The following is an 18,673-nucleotide window of genomic DNA, read 5'->3' as shown; positions in this document are numbered from 1 at the left end:
GGCAGAGAGAGAGGGAGACACAGGATCCAAAGCAGGCTCCAGGCTCTGAACTGTCAGCACAGAGCCCAATATAGGGCTCAAACTCACAAACCGTGAGATCATTACCTGAGCTAAAGTTGGATGCTGAACCTACTGAATCACCCAAGTGCCCTTTAAGTTTATTTATTTATTTTGAGAGAGAGAGAGAGAGAGAGAGAGAGAGAGAGAGAGATCACAAGTGGGGGAGGGGCAGAGAGAGATTGGGAGAGAGAGAATCCCAAGCAGGCTCTGAGCTATGGGTGTGGTGCTGATGTGGGGCTCAAACCCATGAACTGTGAGATCATGACCTGAGCCGAAATCAAGACTCAGAGGCTTAAGCAAGCCACCCAAACGGGCCCCAGTCAGTGTCTATTTTTGCAAAATCAGTGTTGCTCCTTGCTTGGGTCTGTATGTGTCTAACTGGCATAAATGGTGCTGTGTTGTACAGCCCGCCATGTCTCACTTTCTGCACTCAGCCATGTTTCTGAGATCCATCTGTCCTGTATGTTGATGTCAAACCTCTAACATCCATGTAGCACTGTGTGGGGTGCACCTGCCTCATTTTGCCCCTCCTCCTGCCCTCTGATGACAGCCACGTTGTCTCCAACTCCCAGAAACCTGTCCAAGCAATGCTGCTGTGAACAGCTCTCAATTGCTTCCTTAAGGACCTGTGTGAGCATGCCTGTCTGCACACCTTGTCCAGGGCAGCGAAAAATAGCCCACAGGGGAAGGGTCGCTATATCCTGTCTTTACGCAGTGGACCCAAAAGTGACATTACTGGCCACCCGGTGCTCTTACACATAATTGACTGAATGGTGCCAGGTTGCCAGAATGTCCACACCTGCTTCATGTTCACCATTTACCAAACCCCTGCTTTCAAATTGCTACCCTGTCATTTACTAATTTCATTTACTGTTTTATTATTTGATGAGCTATTTACAGCTTACATATAAATGAATATCAGAAATGATATTAAATTAATATTAAAACTGGAAGGCAAGCACACACGAGCTCTGCAACGAGAGAGCAGCACTGCCCCCGCTGGACAGAGGCTCCAGGAGAGGGTGAGGAGAGCACTCTCCGGGTGGTGGGCTGACTTCCCCTTTGCTGGGAGCTGACAAGGCCCCTTCTGGGGAAGTGGCAAGCAAGGTCACAAGGGAGTCTGGGGAAACACAGGGCTCTCCACAGCCGGGCGCCTGGCAAGGCTGAGGTGTGCACCGGGCACCCGACAGAAGTATGGTCAGAGGGAATGGCCTGCCCTGTACTTTCCACTTCCGAGCCCGCCATGGCCCTCTGGCTCTCAGGGAAAAGCTGAGAACTTCCAGGAGTGATACGTGTGTCCTCAGCAGAGCACGAGGAGAGAGACCCTCAGCAGCACATGGATGAGAATCTGGGCCAAGCTCTCCTGGGTGTTCTGTCTTTGGGTTAAGAGGATGGTCCAGTGGAAATGTGGGGGGGGGGGGGCTGTGTCTTAGCGATGACCATCTGTCTCTCGCGTCACACGGAGGCAAGACTGCTCAGCTGCCCTCCACATCTGGTACAGAACGGCTGTCCCAGGATTGCTTTTTACCATCCTCCAAGGGATTCCCTCTTCATTTTTTTTATTGGGTTTCCTGCTCCCCCCCCCCCATCTCCAGTCTTCCATTTTCTTGATTGCCCCTCTTGTTTTGAAGAAATGTGACTTTCAGTAGCTTCTTGAGAAGAGGTGCTGGGCAGATAAAACTTTAGAGAGCTGACACGCCTGGAAATGTCTTTATTTCACTTTCATACTTGCTGGAGAATTTGTTTAGGTATAGACTTTTAGTTAGGAAGTAATCTTTCTTCGGACTTCGAAAGCTTTGCTCCGTTGTTGTCCTGCTTTGAGTTCAGGGAAGACTAAAGCCATTCTGATTCCAATCCTTTGTTCCTTCTTATGTATCTGCTTCCCCCAGTGCCCTCCTATGCCCTGTGAAAGTCTGTAGAATTTTCTCTGTGTTCTGAAATACCATGGTGATGTGCCATGGAGCAGTTCTGTTTTCATCTGTGTTTTGAGTACTAGCTGGGCCCTTTCAATCTGGCAAACACCTTCCCGTTGTGAGGAATTTGCTTGAATTATTTCATTAATTCTTTTCCTGTCTATTTTCCCTTTCTTCTCTTTATGAAGTTTCTATTGTATGGATGATACATCTCCAGTCTGGTCTTCTAATTTTCTTAACTTCCCCCTCCTGATTGTTCAAGTCTCTTTGTTTCATTGTTTTACTTGCTGGGGGATTTCTCAACTTTATCTCCCTAGTCTTTCCACTGAGTTTGTCATTTCTGCTGAAATGGTTTTAATTTCAAAGGACCCTTTTTATTGTTTTCATCCTGTCCTTGTTCTCATACTATCCTTGTATATCTTCTCCTAGCTCTCAGAGGTTATTGATGATGGGCTGCCCCCACCTTCCTGTATCGTCTCTTTTTCCCCCACTTTCCTGTTGGTTGGTTGTCTGCCTCTTCTTGGTCTCCATCTGCCATGTCTGGAGTTTCCCTGGGAGAGCCAGTGATCCCTGGCTAGCTATTCATGTGTAACGTTGGGCAACAAAAGAAATGACTAGGAGCTTGAAACATGTAGGCAGGGGGAACTGCGGACAGTGATACTACCTTTTGGTCTTTGGTTGATCAGATTCTGTAGAGAAGACCCCTCCCAGTCTCCATCCTGAGGGGTAAAGGCCTGACCTCTAGAATACTGGGGTGAATTGCGGAAGGGAGTTAGTGCCTCAGCATTGATTTAGTCCTCCTGGTTTTAGTTTGGTGCCTATGCTCTCAAATATACCTGGTGCCTGCAGCCCACAGACCCTTTTCCACCTTTCTGAGAGGGAACGAGCTTCCAGACCAATACCAGTGTTAGTTGTCAGGGCTGTCACAAGGGTACAGTATATGGGCAGGGCATTTGGCACTAGCCACCAACTGGTCCTGCTTATTTCAATCCTGTCTTCACTCCCACTCCCAGAAGTGCTTGGTGCCTTTGGTGGATTTTATGATGTAGACTAGAAGAGTCTCTTGGTTTTTCTCATTGCCAGCTTGGGATTCAACTTTCTCTGATATAGTAAGTCCATTACTATGAGACCATCTGCTTTCCAGCCTCCAACAGTTCTGTTAGTTTTTCCTCTGCTGCTCTCTGTGTCCTTGTAGCCTTGTGATTTAAAAAAAAAAATCACTTTACTAAAGTTGTAATGGGATTCCAGGAAGGAGCTAAATTGGTTGTATATGTTCAATCTATTATTTTACCCAGAAGCCCCTCATATGTTTGGATCTGTTTTTGGACTTTGTATTCGGTACCATTGATCTGTCTTTCATGACAGCAATGTCCCTATGTACTAATATTTTGTAATACTAAACATTAGCATATTAAACATATAAAGAACAGAAACATATCTTGTAATATGTTCTGTTAATTTGAAAGGTAAGTACCCCTGAGGGACGCCTGGGTGGCTCAGTCAGTTAAGCAACTGACTGGCTCAGGTCATGATCTCACGGTTCATGGGTTCAACCTGTGTCGGGCTCTGTGCAGAGCCTGGATTCTGCTTCAGATTCTGTGTCTCCCTCTCTCTGCCCCTCCCCTGTTGGTGCTCTGTCTGTCTGTCTGTCTGTCTCTCTCTCAAAAATGAATAAACATTAAAAAAATTTTTTTTAAAATGTAAGTACCCCCCATTATTATTATTTTTCAATAGTTTCAAGATTTTTCTGGCTTTTTTTCTCTTCTAGCCTTGCAGTTATGTCTTATTTTGTTGGGTTTTAATAATTCTTTGATGGAGATTGAGTTACATTTGTAGATTGATTTGGAGGAGAGTCAAACTTGGGTATTTTATTGGGTTTTAATAATTCTTTGATGGAGATTGTGTTAAATTTGTAGATGGATTTGGAGGAGAATCAACTTGCCATCCAGGATAGCATTGTTGTGTCTCCATTTATTGAGGTCTTCCTTTGTATTTGGGGGAGTTTCAGACTATATTTGACTACTCATTGTGTGGTCTTTATACATTCATTCCTTTTTATTCCTAGATATTTTGTGGGCTTTGTTGCTGTATTTGAGAAGCCCTTTTGCCCATTCTCTTTCTTAGCTAGAAAGAAAGGCACTGGCCTTTGTGTACATATTTTACATCAGATGAGAAGTATCTATTCCTTGTAGGCTTGGTAAAACTGTCCTATAAAACCCTCTAGGTTTTTCTTTGACTAGTTTTTCAGTTTTTCCTAAGGTTTATTCAGGTTTCCTAAACTGAGCCAGCGATTAGACTTTATATCCAATATCTAGTGTAGGCTTATTGAAACTGTATCTTTAATTTCTGGTGTTTGGAGTTTGAGGGCATTTCCTCTTCTTGTTTTCTTTGATTTTCTCTCTGTGGTGGTGGCTATGGACATGACTTTTGAGTTTTCTTGCTGTCCTAATACATAATCGGATTTGGAACGTGTTCCACGTGTGCTTGAAAGGGGCACGTTTTCTGGTTGTTTGGGCTTCAGCTAGGTTGTCTCAGTAATGCAGATCCCCAACAGCCCTACCTCATGTTAGACTAATCCATCTATTGCTTTCTGGAATAAATGTATAAAAATGCACATAGAACTGCAATTTGTCTATTTTTCCTTGGATCAGGTTGAAGCTTTGTTAGGTTTCATATCTTTTATATCTTCTCAATGAATTGCTGATCAGTTTGTCCCGTTAATGCCTTGGGTTATATTTCATCTCATAAATACTGTTTTACTTTGCTTTTTTTGGTTGTTGTTGGGAATCACATGGTCCCTCTATTGTTGTGCCATTCTTCTGAAGGCCCCTGGGTCATTTTATCTTAGCTGTGTCTTGGGTAAGCAGTGCATAGCTGGACTTTGTGCCAGCTCACTTTTGCTCCTGCTCCCCCAACCCAGCCCTGCTCCACCTGCCTCTTCTCCCAGCCCCACTGCTGGCCCCAAGCACCCTCCCATTGCCTCTCTGCCCTGACTCCTTTCCTTCCCAGCCCTGCTGTGACTTGTAGGGCACTCAGGAAAGCGAGGCACCCAGGACCCATGGCTCCTGTCTTCCAGGGGGCCTCTCTCTGAGGCGGGAGAGGCCCTTAGGGCCCAGCAGATTCACAGATGAGATTGGAGCCACAAATGGTGGTGTGTTTTATGAAAGAAGAAGACAAGATGCTGTCAGGGAGATGTTGGGGGAGGGGAGAGCCTATTTTAATCAGGATGAAATAAGCCTAGTCCCCCTGAGGAGGTGACATTTCAGTTGACACGTGAAGGATGAGAAGGAGCAGGTCCAGTGAGAAATGAGGGGACAATCATTCCATGGATAGAGGACAACAGTCTTCTCTTGTCACTGAGAAGGGTCTTCTCAAGACTCCGTGCACCCCATCCCCCGTAGATGTGCAGCCAGCTCTGTGGGGCAGGCAGATGGGGACCAAACGTGTCCCTGAGGCCAGTGCTGGAGGGCCGTGGACCCCCTTCCCTGTGGGCCTTTTGGAGGACCCTTGCTGGGCTTGATGGGGAGCGCCAACTCTGAGCTGGAGTAGCAGCAGCAGAGAGGGCATCCCAGGTGAAGAGGTCAGCGTGGCAAAGTCCTCCCTGTGGGATTTGCAAACCCCCAGGACAGCAAACACACAGGCGCCCTTGAACCTACAGAACCAGCATCTACCACACGATGCTTCTGAGCCCTTTGCAGACTCAGGACCCAGGGTCTCTCTTCTCCAGGTTAAACGTTTTTGTTTCTGCCAATTTCAGTTTCCCCAACTCATCCCTCAGTGCTGGCAAAGTATGGGGACCGCTCCGGGGCGTGTTAACAACATTGGATCCCATGGCCCCGGGCTGGGCCCCAGCTCCTCCTGGGCTGAGTGGCTTGTCTAAGTCACTTAATCTTTCTGCTCCTGGGATTCCTTGATGCTAAACTGGGGACAGTAATGAGGACAGTGGGGAGCCTCCTCCTTGCAGTGGGGATCAGATGGCTGCTGGGGTGGCAGAGCTTTGTCCCTGTCCCCACCCCCAAATGCGGGGCTTGGTGCAGGCAGCACCCTGTGCTCCACGGGCTGTGGGTGAGCTCGGCCTCTGCGACCCACTGATTCCCCTGGAGGGCGGGTGCTTTGGCATTCCCTGGATGCAATTCAGTTTCCCCTTCTCCCGTCCTGTCCCTGATTCTCTGAGGCATCCTGCCTGATCCCTTCTGGAGACTCTAAAACTGGGGACAGCTCTTGGAAGCTTCTTGCCTCGTCATCCTTTGCCTGAGACATGAGCAAAAAAAGCCCTAGCTGCCATGCAGAAGAAGGGTCCCCCCCAGCACAGGGAATGCCAGGAACCCAAATCCCCGTTGTTAGGCACTAGAAAGATAGGGTCCTGCCACAGATGCCTCCAGTCAGGGGAGCCTTGGCCTGCAGGCATCCTGGCTTCTTCTGTCTACCGTAGAGCAGCCACCCGTGGGGACCAGCAACTTCTCATGGGGAAAGGCTGTGTACAGAGGGCAACAGGAGCCAAGAGCAGGAGATGGGCAGCACTGACAGCTTGTTATCCTGGCCTGGGATCTCAAGTCATCATGACACCAACAACCCAGGGTGTGGTGTCTGGGCCCTGGTGCCCCTGTGGCTGAAGGTGGGGCTGAGAGCCCAGCTCCCCTGCAGCACCACCTGTCCACAAAGAGTCTTCCAGACTAATTCTCACTTGTCCCTAAAGCCTCTCATCTGCTGCCTCCTCCAGACAGGAGCAGGAACTCCCTCCACGTCACAGTGGTGCAGAGCAGATGCTGGAGGCGGGATAGGGACTCTGAAAGCAGCTCGGACTCAGGCGAGGCAGCCTGCCATCTGGTCCCGCCCGGCCACTCGGCCCTGTGCATATGTCTCCTCTTCGGGGCTGACAAACAGGCCCCTGTGGTGTGCATCCCATCACTGTCCCCATCTCACAGATGGAAAGACTGATGGGACTCCCCCTGCACCTGCTGGCACAAACCTGCCACCTGGCCATGGGACAGACACCAAGCAGGGAAAGCAGAGGTGAGGGAGGTAAAGGAGATGAAGGAGAAGCAGAGAGGGGAGGGCTCTGACAGAACAGAGGACTAAGTCAGGCCAGGGCCAAGTGACTGCTTGCATTTCTGTCCCTCCCGGGGTCCTCATGTCCCCCTGTGCACCCTGACGCACACACGCACACATGGCAGATGCTGGCCAGGGGCCCCTACAGGGTGGAGACAGGGATGGGGAGGGCGGGCCTGCACGCAGTGCCCGTGCAGAGCTGATCATCCTGCTGGGCTGTCTGGGGATGATTCAGGGCCATCCTCGCCGCTCCCAGAGGAGACACCAGCTACTTAAGTCTGACAGGGGATTTGAGGAATTGCTACTCTATTTTTACACATTTATTTCTTTGCATTTCCAACAAGCAGGGACAGCTCACCTTCAGAACCACCTTGGGAAGCAGAAAAATGGTAATTTCCATTAAAAAAAAACCTCTTACCTGGGGAAGAGGCTAGATGTTACCCTCTGCCCCTGTCAAGCCCAGGGTCACTGATGGGTGGTCCCTAGGTGAAACCAGCCATAGAGGTGCTTATTAGGGCCACATGACATTTTAAAAATAACTCATTGGGTTGACAGTATTTCAGAATTGCAAGATTTTGTGTTAAAATCTAGAAGAGCCATCTTCTCTTGAGGAATTAGGACAGGGGGGTCACAGGTTGGGGGCAGGTGATGGGCAGGTAACACTGGGCTGTGGATCGACAGCCATGCCTGGAGGTGGGACACATGGGGCCCATGTCCCCAGGCCACCTGACCTGCTGCTGTCACTGCCCTCCTGGCTCCCAAAGGCATCAGAGTGTGCCCCTGATCCTGGGAGTTGTCATGCAGTGACCCCTCCCAATGTTCCCCATGGGTGGGAGGGTTGAAGGGGCTGCCTCTCGGCCAGAGCTGGCTGGGACACATCTTGTAGCCAGATCTGCCAGGCAAGCACAGTTTTTAGCGAAATTTATGTTTCAGGTCCATGAAAAACAGCAACCTTTTCTAAAGACACAACAGAAATGCCAATTTCACCTCAAGCATAATTATTACTGTTATAGTTATTACTTGGATCATGAGTATTTGGGGGATGACTTGGACGTTCTAGAATCCCTTCCCCCAAGCCCCAAGCCCTGTAGGGATGCCCCAAAACCAAAGGTCAAAGTGCCGATGGGGAGAAACAGGTGACATCCCTGCCTCTGGAAGCCTCAGCCCTGCTCAGACCTGGCAAGACCTACGGGAACACATCCCCAAGATCAGCAGGGTCTGCCAAGTCCCTAGGCCTAGGGCCACATGAGCACTGATAGGACCCAGAGGCCAGGCTGAAATCTCTTCCACTGTCAATCTTAGATGTCTCCTCAGTTTCCCTACAACGGGCTCTATCCTGAAGCCCGGGCCGTGCAGAGACCCCATCCTGGTTTCAGCAGGCCTGTTGCTCAAGCCAAGTCCCACTGTAGGGATTTGTGGCCCCCTGAGGGACGAGTGGCAGGCTCCTGTCTGATCCTGGGTCAACTGCCTAGTAATCCCCCGATACCAACACTGGTCTTCCTGACCTGTCCCTGTGCACCAGGTTGCTTACTTGGCCTAAAGGCCTTTGCTCCTCCTGGTCCCTCAGGGTTGGAGGTGGGCTCCTGGCCACTCTCCCCTCCTCCCTTTGGAGCTCCTGCATGCTTACAGCCCATGTATGAAGCTACAGTGACACAGAGCTCACCCAGCCCTTTGTTCCATCCGTCATTACTGGCTCAGACCAGGATAACAAGCTGTCAGCGCTGCCCATCTCCTGCTCTTGGCTCCTGTTGCCCTCTGTACACAGCCTTTCCCCATGAGAAGTTGCTGGTCCCCACGGGTGGCTGCTCTACGGTAGACAGAAGAAGCCAGGATGCCTGCAGGCCAAGGCTCCCCTGACTGGAGGCATCTGTGGCAGGACCCTATCTTTCTAGTGCCTAACAACGGGGATTTGGGTTCCTGGCATTCCCTGTGCTGGGGGGGACCCTTCTTCTGCATGGCAGCTAGGGCTTTTTTTGCTCATGTCTCAGGCAAAGGATGACGAGGCAAGAAGCTTCCAAGAGCTGTCCCCAGTTTTAGAGTCTCCAGAAGGGATCAGGCAGGATGCCTCAGAGAATCAGGGACAGGACGGGAGAAGGGGAAACTGAATTGCATCCAGGGAATGCCAAAGCACCCGCCCTCCAGGGGAATCAGTGGGTCGCAGAGGCCGAGCTCACCCACAGCCCGTGGAGCACAGGGTGCTGCCTGCACCAAGCCCCGCATTTGGGGGTGGGGACAGGGACAAAGCTCTGCCACCCCAGCAGCCATCTGATCCCCACTGCAAGGAGGAGGCTCCCCACTGTCCTCATTACTGTCCCCAGTTTAGCATCAAGGAATCCCAGGAGCAGAAAGATTAAGTGACTTAGACAAGCCACTCAGCCCAGGAGGAGCTGGGGCCCAGCCCGGGGCCATGGGATCCAATGTTGTTAACACGCCCCGGAGCGGTCCCCATACTTTGCCAGCACTGAGGGATGAGTTGGGGAAACTGAAATTGGCAGAAACAAAAACGTTTAACCTGGAGAAGAGAGACCCTGGGTCCTGAGTCTGCAAAGGGCTCAGAAGCATCGTGTGGTAGATGCTGGTTCTGTAGGTTCAAGGGCGCCTGTGTGTTTGCTGTCCTGGGGGTTTGCAAATCCCACAGGGAGGACTTTGCCACGCTGACCTCTTCACCTGGGATGCCCTCTCTGCTGCTGCTACTCCAGCTCAGAGTTGGCGCTCCCCATCAAGCCCAGCAAGGGTCCTCCAAAAGGCCCATAGGGAAGGGGGTCCACGGCCCTCCAGCACTGGCCTCAGGGACACGTTTGGTCCCCATCTGCCTGCCCCACAGAGCTGGCTGCACATCTACGGGGGATGGGGTGCACGGAGTCTTGAGAAGACCCTTCTCAGTGACAAGAGAAGACTGTTGTCCTCTATCCATGGAATGATTGTCCCCTCATTTCTCACTGGACCTGCTCCTTCTCATCCTTCACGTGTCAACTGAAATGTCACCTCCTCAGGGGGACTAAGCCTGAACTCTAGTCCAGGGTGGGCTCCAGGCCTGGTGGGAAAAGAGAAGAGAACCAGAGCAGATGCCACAGCTGTGCTGACGGGGAGATGCCATTTTCGGCTCCTGGGCCTGACAGAGCTCCAGGCCCTTGGGACCCTCAGCTGAGGCCCCTTGGACCCTCTCTCCCACCCCAGGCAGACTGTGGAGTCCTTATCCCTGCACAATTCAGTCAGGCAACCACCCATCTCCTCAGCCTGTGACAAGGAGTAGACACAATTTACCGGAGAGAGAGAGGGGAGAGGAGTGCCTATGGGTGGTCTTGACCCTGCACAGGTGTGAGTGGGCCTTGCCCAGAGATGAGGGGCCTTGCCTTCAGTGGAGGCAAGTTCTGGAAGAGGAGCTGCCTAAGGAGATGCTGTGGGACACACACCACCAGGGCTGGTCCTTCGTCTCCCTGGTTTTTTTTGTTTTTTGTTTTTTTCAACGTTTTTATTTATTTATTTTTGGGACAGGGAGAGACAGAGCATGAATGGGGGAGGGTCAGAGAGAGAGGGAGACAGAGAGTCGGAAACAGGCTCCAGGCTCTGAGCCATCAGCCCAGAGCCTGACGCAGGGCTTGAACTCACGGACCGCAAGATCGTGACCTGGCTGAAGTCGGACGCTTAACCGACTGCGCCACCCAGGCGCCCCTCGTCTCCCTGGTTTTAACGTGGTGGCCACACTGGGAGACCAGCCTTTGGGCACCTGGGCGGCCCTTCTTGGGTATTCAAGTGTGTGAATGGATGGAAAGAGCTGGCTGTGGTCATGCACACTCCTAGCTGGGCAGCCCAGCTTCTTGGCCTCTCCATTCACTGCTGGGTTCCAAGCCTGGTCTCTGTGATGGCCAAGGAGTTGGTTTGCATGCTGCTGGGTCTGAGCCCACTTGACACTCACTCTGCCCTCTCTGAATCTCTGTCCGTTCCTCTGTAAAATGGGGACAGTTCAGGTGCTGTGAGTTTTCAACAAGGTGATGGCCAGTCTGGTGCCGAGTGGTATCCAGGTGGGGTTTTCCTTGTTTCAATGTACCTGGCAAGCCTGGGCTGCTACTGCAGATTGTATCCTCTGTCCTTTCAGGGCCCCCCCCGGGCAGCCTGGATAACCTCAGCCGTGCCCTGGGTGTCCTGGAGGAGCGTGTCAATGGCTCGAGGCGCAGAGCGAGAAGGCACGCTGCAGATGGTGACTACAACATCGAGGTTCTGCTGGGTGTGGATGACTCTGTGGTCCAGTTCCATGGGAAGGAGCATGTGCAGAAGTACCTGCTCACGCTCATGAACATCGTAAGTGGCAGTCGATGGTGGGGTGGAGCAGTGGGGCTGCTGGAAAGGTCACCATATCAGCCTGTGGGCAAGACCTCCCAGGACCCCAGTGCAGAGGTAAGTCAGGGGCAAGAGGATTTGAACGAGCCAATTGCTGGGCAGAGAGACCCCTGCCCATCTGTCCACCTTCCTCTCCACCTGCCTTACGTGAGTCATCGACCCTCTGGAACTCAGCCCTTTCATCCCCAAAGTGGGGCCAAAGTCAGGTTTGCAGAGCATATTTTATTTTAATTAATTAATTAATTAATTTTGGAGAGAGAGACAGAGCATGAGTGGGGGAGGGGCAGAGAGAGAGGGAGACACAGAATCCAAAGCAGGCTCCAGGCCCTGAGCTCTGAGCTGTCAGCACAGAGCCCGATGTGGGGCTTGAACTCATGAACTATGAGATTATGACCTGAGCCAAAGTAGGACGCTTAACAGACTGAGCCACCCAGGTACCCCAAGCATATTTTATTTTGGAGACTGTTGTCGTGTTTAAACTCATCTCGTTTTTGAAAAGTGCCTTTGATGTAGTAATAATAATTATGATAATAATAATAATAACAATGAAACAACCACGATGGCTACAATCATTGAGCTCTTACTGAGTGACTATGTGCCAGCCCCTGTAGGCATGCATTATCTTAGGCAATCCTCACACTAATTCTGCAAGACTAGTAGATATAAAATCTTGCCTGCCTTGAACATATGTGCACTTCCCCAAGAATTACACTGCCTTCCAACCCGGCTGAAAGTCCTGCTGAAGGAAAACTCTCTGTTTTCCATACTCACACCAGCTCTTCTGACACCATATGTGTGGGTTTTCCATAACAACTGCTCCCGACACTACCCAGAGTTAGCACGGACCCCACGGGGTAAGGGCTCAGTCCCACAAGACTGGCCTCACTTCGGATGCCACTCACAAGTCCTGGGTTGTCACCTGTACAACCTGGTCGGAAGACCCAACCAGCCATAAATCAAGGGTTGCCATGACTCCCTCCTCGGGTTCAACTGTTTGCTTGGTTCAGTTCACAGAACTCAGGAAAACCCTACTTACTGTCACTGGTATATTATAAAGGATGCAACTCAGGAAGAGTCAAATGGAAGAGATGCATGGAGCAAGGTAGGTGGGAAGGGTTGACAGCTTCCCTGCCCTCTCCGGGCACACCACCCTCCCAGCACCTCAGTGTGTTCACCAACCTGGAAGCTCTCAAAACTCCATGGTTTACAGTTTTTCTGGCAGTGTTATTGGCCATGGTGATTTGGTCGTCTTTCTCCCTAGGAGCCTGGGGCGGAAGTGGGGGGGGGCAGTGCTAAAAGTTCCAACCTTCTGATCACCCAGTTGGTTCCTCTGGCAACTGGCTTTCCCCATCCTGAAGCCATCTAGGTCCCACCAAGAGTCACCTCATTAGCATAAACTCAGGTACCCTTGAAAGGGGCTTATTATGAATAATAAACTTCTCCTGTCACCCCTGTCACTTGGAAATTATAGGGTTTAGGAGGTCTGTGTCAGGAACTGGGGGGAAGAGACCAGTAGATATTTATTATTATGTCACACTTGGGTTAGTTAACTCCTAGCCCCACCATTAACCTGGTGTGAAGGGTCCCTCTGACACACATACCTTGTGCTGCATGAGCCAGTAGGAGGAAGTCTAGAATTTTTCTCGGTTTTGCCAGTTAACTTCAGTTTATTCATTTCCACCTTCATGATCTGACTGTATCCCAACTTTGGGTAATAGGATGGTTTGGTTAGTTTCTTGAAAAGCCTGAAGAATACAAAAATTCCTAAATTGAAATGTATTTTATCATAGCCAAAGAAAAAAGTGTTTTATGACATAAATTGGAGGAGCTGAGGAACAGTAGTTGGGCCGTGTCTTTTTTCCCTGTGGCACCCAGCAAGCATTTATTGGACACATGCTTGTCCCAGGGCATGGCAGACAGCCTGGGGCTCAGAGACAAGGGGGGGGATGTCTGCCCTTCTAATCTGAGCTCTGCCTCCCAGTGTAGTCAGGGAGATGAAGCACCCTGTTTGAGTGCGTGTTGCCCTGACAATTAAGACCCTATAAGGCACTGTGTCCTCATTTAGGGCTGTGCACACCCAGGACAGAGTCCCTGGGGGCTGATGGAAGTCATGCCTCTTTGGTGGTCTTGGGGAGGAGGGAGATGGAGAAATCATGAATAAGCGAGAAAGGATGACCTTCCAGGGCAACGCTGTCCCACAAAACCTTCTGCAGTGCTGAGAATGCTCAAAATTCTGCCCTGCCCAATGTGGCAGCCACTAGCCAACGCTTGAGCACTTAAAATGTGGCTGACACGATAGGAGAACTGAATTTTTACCTTATTGATGTTCAGTGGAGTTTTAAAATTTTAACTTAAAAAAAATTTTTTTAAAAAAAAATTTTTTTTTCAACGTTTATTTATTTTTGGGACAGGGAGAGACAGAGCATGAACGGGGGAGGGGCAGAGAGAGAGGGAGACACAGAATCGGAAACAGGCTCCAGGCTCTGAGCCATCAGCCCAGAGCCTGACGCGGGGCTCGAACTCACGGACTGCAAGATCGTGACCTGGCTGAAGTCGGACGCTTAACCGACTGCGCCACCCAGGTGCCCCTTAAAAATATTTTTTAAAATTTACTTATTTATTTTGAGAGAGACAGAGAGAGCACAAGCAGGAGAGGGGCAGAGAGAGAGGGAGAGACAGAATCTCAAGTAGGTTCCACATTGTCAGTGCAGTGGGTCTTGAACCCATGAAACCATGAGATCATGACCTGAGCTGAAATCAAGAGTTGGACGCTTAACTGACTGAGTCACCCGGGGGCCCTAAAATTTTTTTTAATTGTGGTAAAATACATATAAAGTTTACCACCGTCACAATTTTATTTTTATTTTATTTTATTTTTTCTAATTTTTTAACGTTTATTTCTGAGAGACAAAGACAGAGCATGAGCGGGGGAGGGGCAGAGAGAGAGGGAGACACAGAATCCGAAGCAGGCTCCAGGCTCTGAGCTGTCAGCACAGAGCCTGATGTGGGGCTCGAACTCACCAACCGTGAGATCATGACCTAAGCTAAAATCAGTCACTTAACTGACTGAGCCACCCAGGTGCCCCTACATTCACTATTTTAAAAGTGTATAGTTCATTGGGGCGGTTAAGCGTCTGACTTAGGCTCAGGTCATAATCTCATGGTTTGTGGGTTGGAGCCCTTCGTCGGGCTCTGTGCTGACAGCTCAGAGCCTGGAGCCTGCTTCAGATTCTGTGTCTCGCTCTCTCTCTGTGCTCCTCTCGTACTCACACTCACTCTCTTGCCTTCTCTCTCTCTCTCTCAAAAATAAATAAACATTTAAAGAAATAAAGTGTGCAGTCCTGGGACATTAACTATGTTCACACCACTGTTCAACCATCCCTAACATCCATCCATCAGAACTCTCTCATCTTGTCCCCATTAAACACTAACTCCCTACTCTCCCCTCCCCTGGCCCCTGGAAATCACCCTTCTACTTTCTGTCCCTGTGGTTCTGACTAATTTAGTTACCTCATATAAGAGGAGTCATATGGTATTTATCTTTTTGTGACTGGCTTATTTCACTCAGCATAACGCCTGCAAGGTTCATCCATGTTGTGGCGTGTGCCAGAATGTCTTTTTTAAGGCTGAATACAATCCCCTTGTGTGCATCCATTGCCTTGTGTTTATTCGTTCATCTGTCGATGAGCACTTGAGTTGCTTCCACTTCTTGGTTATTGTGAATAATGCTGCTGTGCATGTGGGTGTACAAAAATCTCTTCATGTCCCTGCTTTTCAGTCTTTCGGAGTATATACCCAGAAATGGAATTTCAGGATTATATGATAGTTCTATTTTTTTTTAACATTTACTTATTTTATTTTTGAGACAGAGACAGAGACAGAGAGAGTGCTCAGGTGAGCAGGGTGGGGAGAGGCAGAGAGAGAGGGAGACACAGAATCCGAAGCAGGCTCCAGGCTCCGCGCTGTCAGCACAGACCCTGATGCGGGGCTCGAACTCACCAACCGCGAGATCATAACCTGAGTCGAAGTCAGACGCTTAGCTGACTGAGCCACCCAGGTGCCCCTAAGGTAGCTCTCTTTTGTATTTTTTGAGGAACCTCCATACTATTTTCCGCAGCAGTGCACCATTTTACATTCCTTCCCAGCAGTGCCCGAGGGTTCCAGTCTCTCTGCATCCTCACCAACACTTGTTATTTTTGATAGTAGCCATCCAGTGGGTAATTTAATTCATTCATAATTCATTGACATTTGGATTTAGATCACCATTGTGGCGAGTGGCCACCCTATTGGACAGTGGCCCTGAGACCCGAGGGTGCTGGCTCACCTGGAGCTGTAGCCGGAGCCCCAACTGGCCCTAGAAGGCCTGGCCAGGGCAGATCTCCCTCTCCCTGTGAGTACACAGCTGGTTATGGGGCTTCCCAGCCCTGGAGCCAAACCAGCAACGTGGAGGACAGATGTGGCGGCAGCTGGCCCGGATTGCGCTCCAAGTGAGGCATTTGGTCAGCTGTGAGGACAGCCACGGCCAGGGCGGAAACACTTCCAGTGTCTGAGGCATAGGGGCCCCACCCTGGACAGACATAGCCAGTCCCCTGAGGAAGACCATAAAGACCCTGGGAGGGGGGTCTGGTGGGGGTTCTGATGGCAGGGACCCAGAGAATGAAGGCTCTGAGGAGGAGCAGGGGCCGAGGTGGATGGGAGGCGGGTATGGCTGGACCCTGGCAGCTCTAAGCTGGGCTGTTTTTTATCATTCAGGGTGATACTGCTGCACAGATCCCTTTGGGGCCTCTTTGCAGCAGAGTCTGGGCTGGGATGTGGGTCCTGGTGTGACATAGACATTTCAGGTTCTTCAGATATCCATGTGCTCTCTTCTTCCCTCCCAATTACCAGCCTCCCTTGTACCTAATTTGGAGCTGTGTGGCTAGTTTTCTCTAATGGTCTGTGTAGAAGGAAGTGATGTGTCACCTCTTGGCCAAGGCGATTAAGAGCCAGGGTGTCCCTTCCTTCTGTTTCTTTCCCTAATACAGTGACCCTGGAAGCCATATATCCCAGTAAGTGCAGGTACAGAACGAGGCGGGACCACCCAACCTCTGCTGGCCTGTGATGTGTATAAAGAAACACATGCCAGCTTTATTGTGTTAGCTACTGATGTGGTGGAGACTTTGTTATGCAGCAGAGCTCATCCTGGGCTGACTGATACACCTGGCACTTGATCATTCTGTCAACAACTGTTCATTGGGCATATCCTGTATGTCAGGCAAGGGGTATAGCTATGAGCACAACAAGACACAGCCATATCTTGCATTCTGGTGGGGAGCACAGACAATATTCAAGTGAAAATCAAAAGAGGTAATTTCAGATAAGGACAATGAAAGAAATAAAATAGTGAGGTGGAGAAAGGAGAAGGGCTGGGAAATGTGGGCCACTTTATACAGGTGGTCAGGAAGACATACACAGAAAGTAACACTGCAGCTAAGACTCGAATGATATTGGATGACTGTGGGAAGAGGCAGGATGGAGTGTTCAGAGAGAATGGGCGGTGCAAAGGCCCTGAGGCAAGAATGAGGTCAGCACATTTGAAGGTGTGAGAAAGGGCTGGTGTGTGGGGAACAAGGGGCCCAGGTAGGAAGGGAAGTTGCAGATGAACAAGGCCAGTCACTGGATGTTGAGAGGGACTTGGATGTGACCCGAAGGGCAGTGGGAAATCTCCAGAGGTGCCACTTCCTTCCTGCATTTACGGGCAAAGACATTTTATTCTTAGGGAAGTGGAAATTAATCAATCCATCCCTCTCTCTATCCAAGACTCTCTGGAGGGTGAAAAGGGTTGTAAATGTTTGCTGAACATCACAAGAGTCACCTCAGTGCAGAAAAGATCCTACGGCATTCAGACCTCTGACCCCCACCAACGCACTCCAGCACCTCCTGCCAGGTCCAGTTTCCTTCCTTTCCTCCCTAAATCTAGAAACTAACGTTCCTTGTTTAATAAAAGATACTCTATTTGGGGGCGCCTGGGTGGCTCAGTCAGTTGGGCATCTGACTTTGGTTCAGGTCATGATCTCACTGTTCATGGGTTCGAGCCCCACGTCGGGCTCTATGCTGACAGCTTGGAATCTGGAGCCTGCTTCAGATTCTGTGTCTCCCTCTTTCTCTGCCCCTCCTCCCCCTCTCTTTCTCTCGCTCTCTCTCTCTCAAAAATAAATAAATTTTAAAAAAATACTGTATTTAACAGAGACAATAAATTATTTATGATGGAAAATGAGAATATAAATCCGGCAGGAATGTGAATGTCTTCCACCTACCAATTATTGCCTATTACCTCATTTTAACGGTGGCATCACATTGCATCATATAGCATGCCTTTTATGTAACCGATTATTGATATGACATAGTCACATAACAAAATTTATTTCCCTATTAGATGTCAGACTGGACACTAGCTGTAATGAACACCCTTACAGCTAAATCTGTCACTCATCCATTACTGTTTCCTTAAACTGAGTCCCTAAAAGTGTAGTGCCTGGTCAACAGGTATGGGCATTTTAAAGTTTTCTGTGCCAGAATGTTCTCTGTTAGGGTTTCACCTATTAATGCTCCACTGAGCAAATGCCTGTCTCCCCTCCTCCTCCTACCACTGAGTCCTTTTTAGCTATGGTAATTTGAAAGCAATGCTGAGATATACTTTTTGTCTTTAAGTTGTATTTATTTGATGGTAATGAAGTCGCATCTATAAAAATATATATGTACTTTAAAACAGCAATCATCTTACATGTTTAGTATTGGCCTATTCATGTTCTTTATTCTATGGGGACATTAGTTTCTATCTTGTTAATTTGAAGAACATTTATATTTGAATAGGTTCACTTTTTGTCTGTCATGTGGGTGGAAAATATTCCCTGTAATTCTGTTTTTTGCCCTTTGTTTTGTTTTGGGGCAGTTTGCTATGGTTTACATTTTTGTGTGTAGTGGTGTCCTGAGATCTTTCTCTCCCTGGGTTTTCCCTTGGGTGCCATGTTTGGCACTTCACACCCTCCCCCAGAAGTTAATCTTCTAGAGCTTTGCTCTGGTCACCCTGGCAGACTCCTGTGGCTTCTTGTCAGCAGACCGTTTCCCAAACTCGTGGCCCTACACTAACCACCTGGCCATTCTTGCTGAGTTCAGCCACATCAGAGACCCAGAATGTCTCTGATTACCAAACTCCTGGGGCCCAGGGCAGAATGAAGGTGTGGCTCTCTTGTTTGGAGATCAGGAAAAAGTGCCCTTAAAGGTACATATAAAGGCTTTTTCCTTTTTCCTGTGATCCCTGTCTCTCAAATTGT

At 49.6% G+C, this 18,673-nt stretch overlaps 1 protein-coding gene across 1 annotated transcript in view; it reads left to right on the top strand.

Moving 5' to 3' along the window:
• ADAMTS2 (ADAM metallopeptidase with thrombospondin type 1 motif 2) overlaps nt 1-18,673 on the top strand; it is a 247,565-nt gene that overhangs the window by 132,755 nt on the left and 96,137 nt on the right. The window contains exon 4 of the mRNA XM_025924101.2: nt 11,119-11,321. Coding sequence (XP_025779886.1) covers nt 11,119-11,321 — 203 coding nt within the window. The remainder of the gene's footprint in view (nt 1-11,118; nt 11,322-18,673) is intronic.

Source organism: Puma concolor, chromosome A1 (genome assembly GCF_028749965.1).
Source record: "Puma concolor isolate L17-30 chromosome A1, mPumCon1.1.hap2, whole genome shotgun sequence".
NCBI classification, from domain to species: domain Eukaryota; kingdom Metazoa; phylum Chordata; class Mammalia; order Carnivora; family Felidae; genus Puma; species Puma concolor.
The sequence above is the reverse complement of the archived record's forward strand: the minus strand, read 5'-3'. Positions and strand labels throughout refer to the sequence as shown.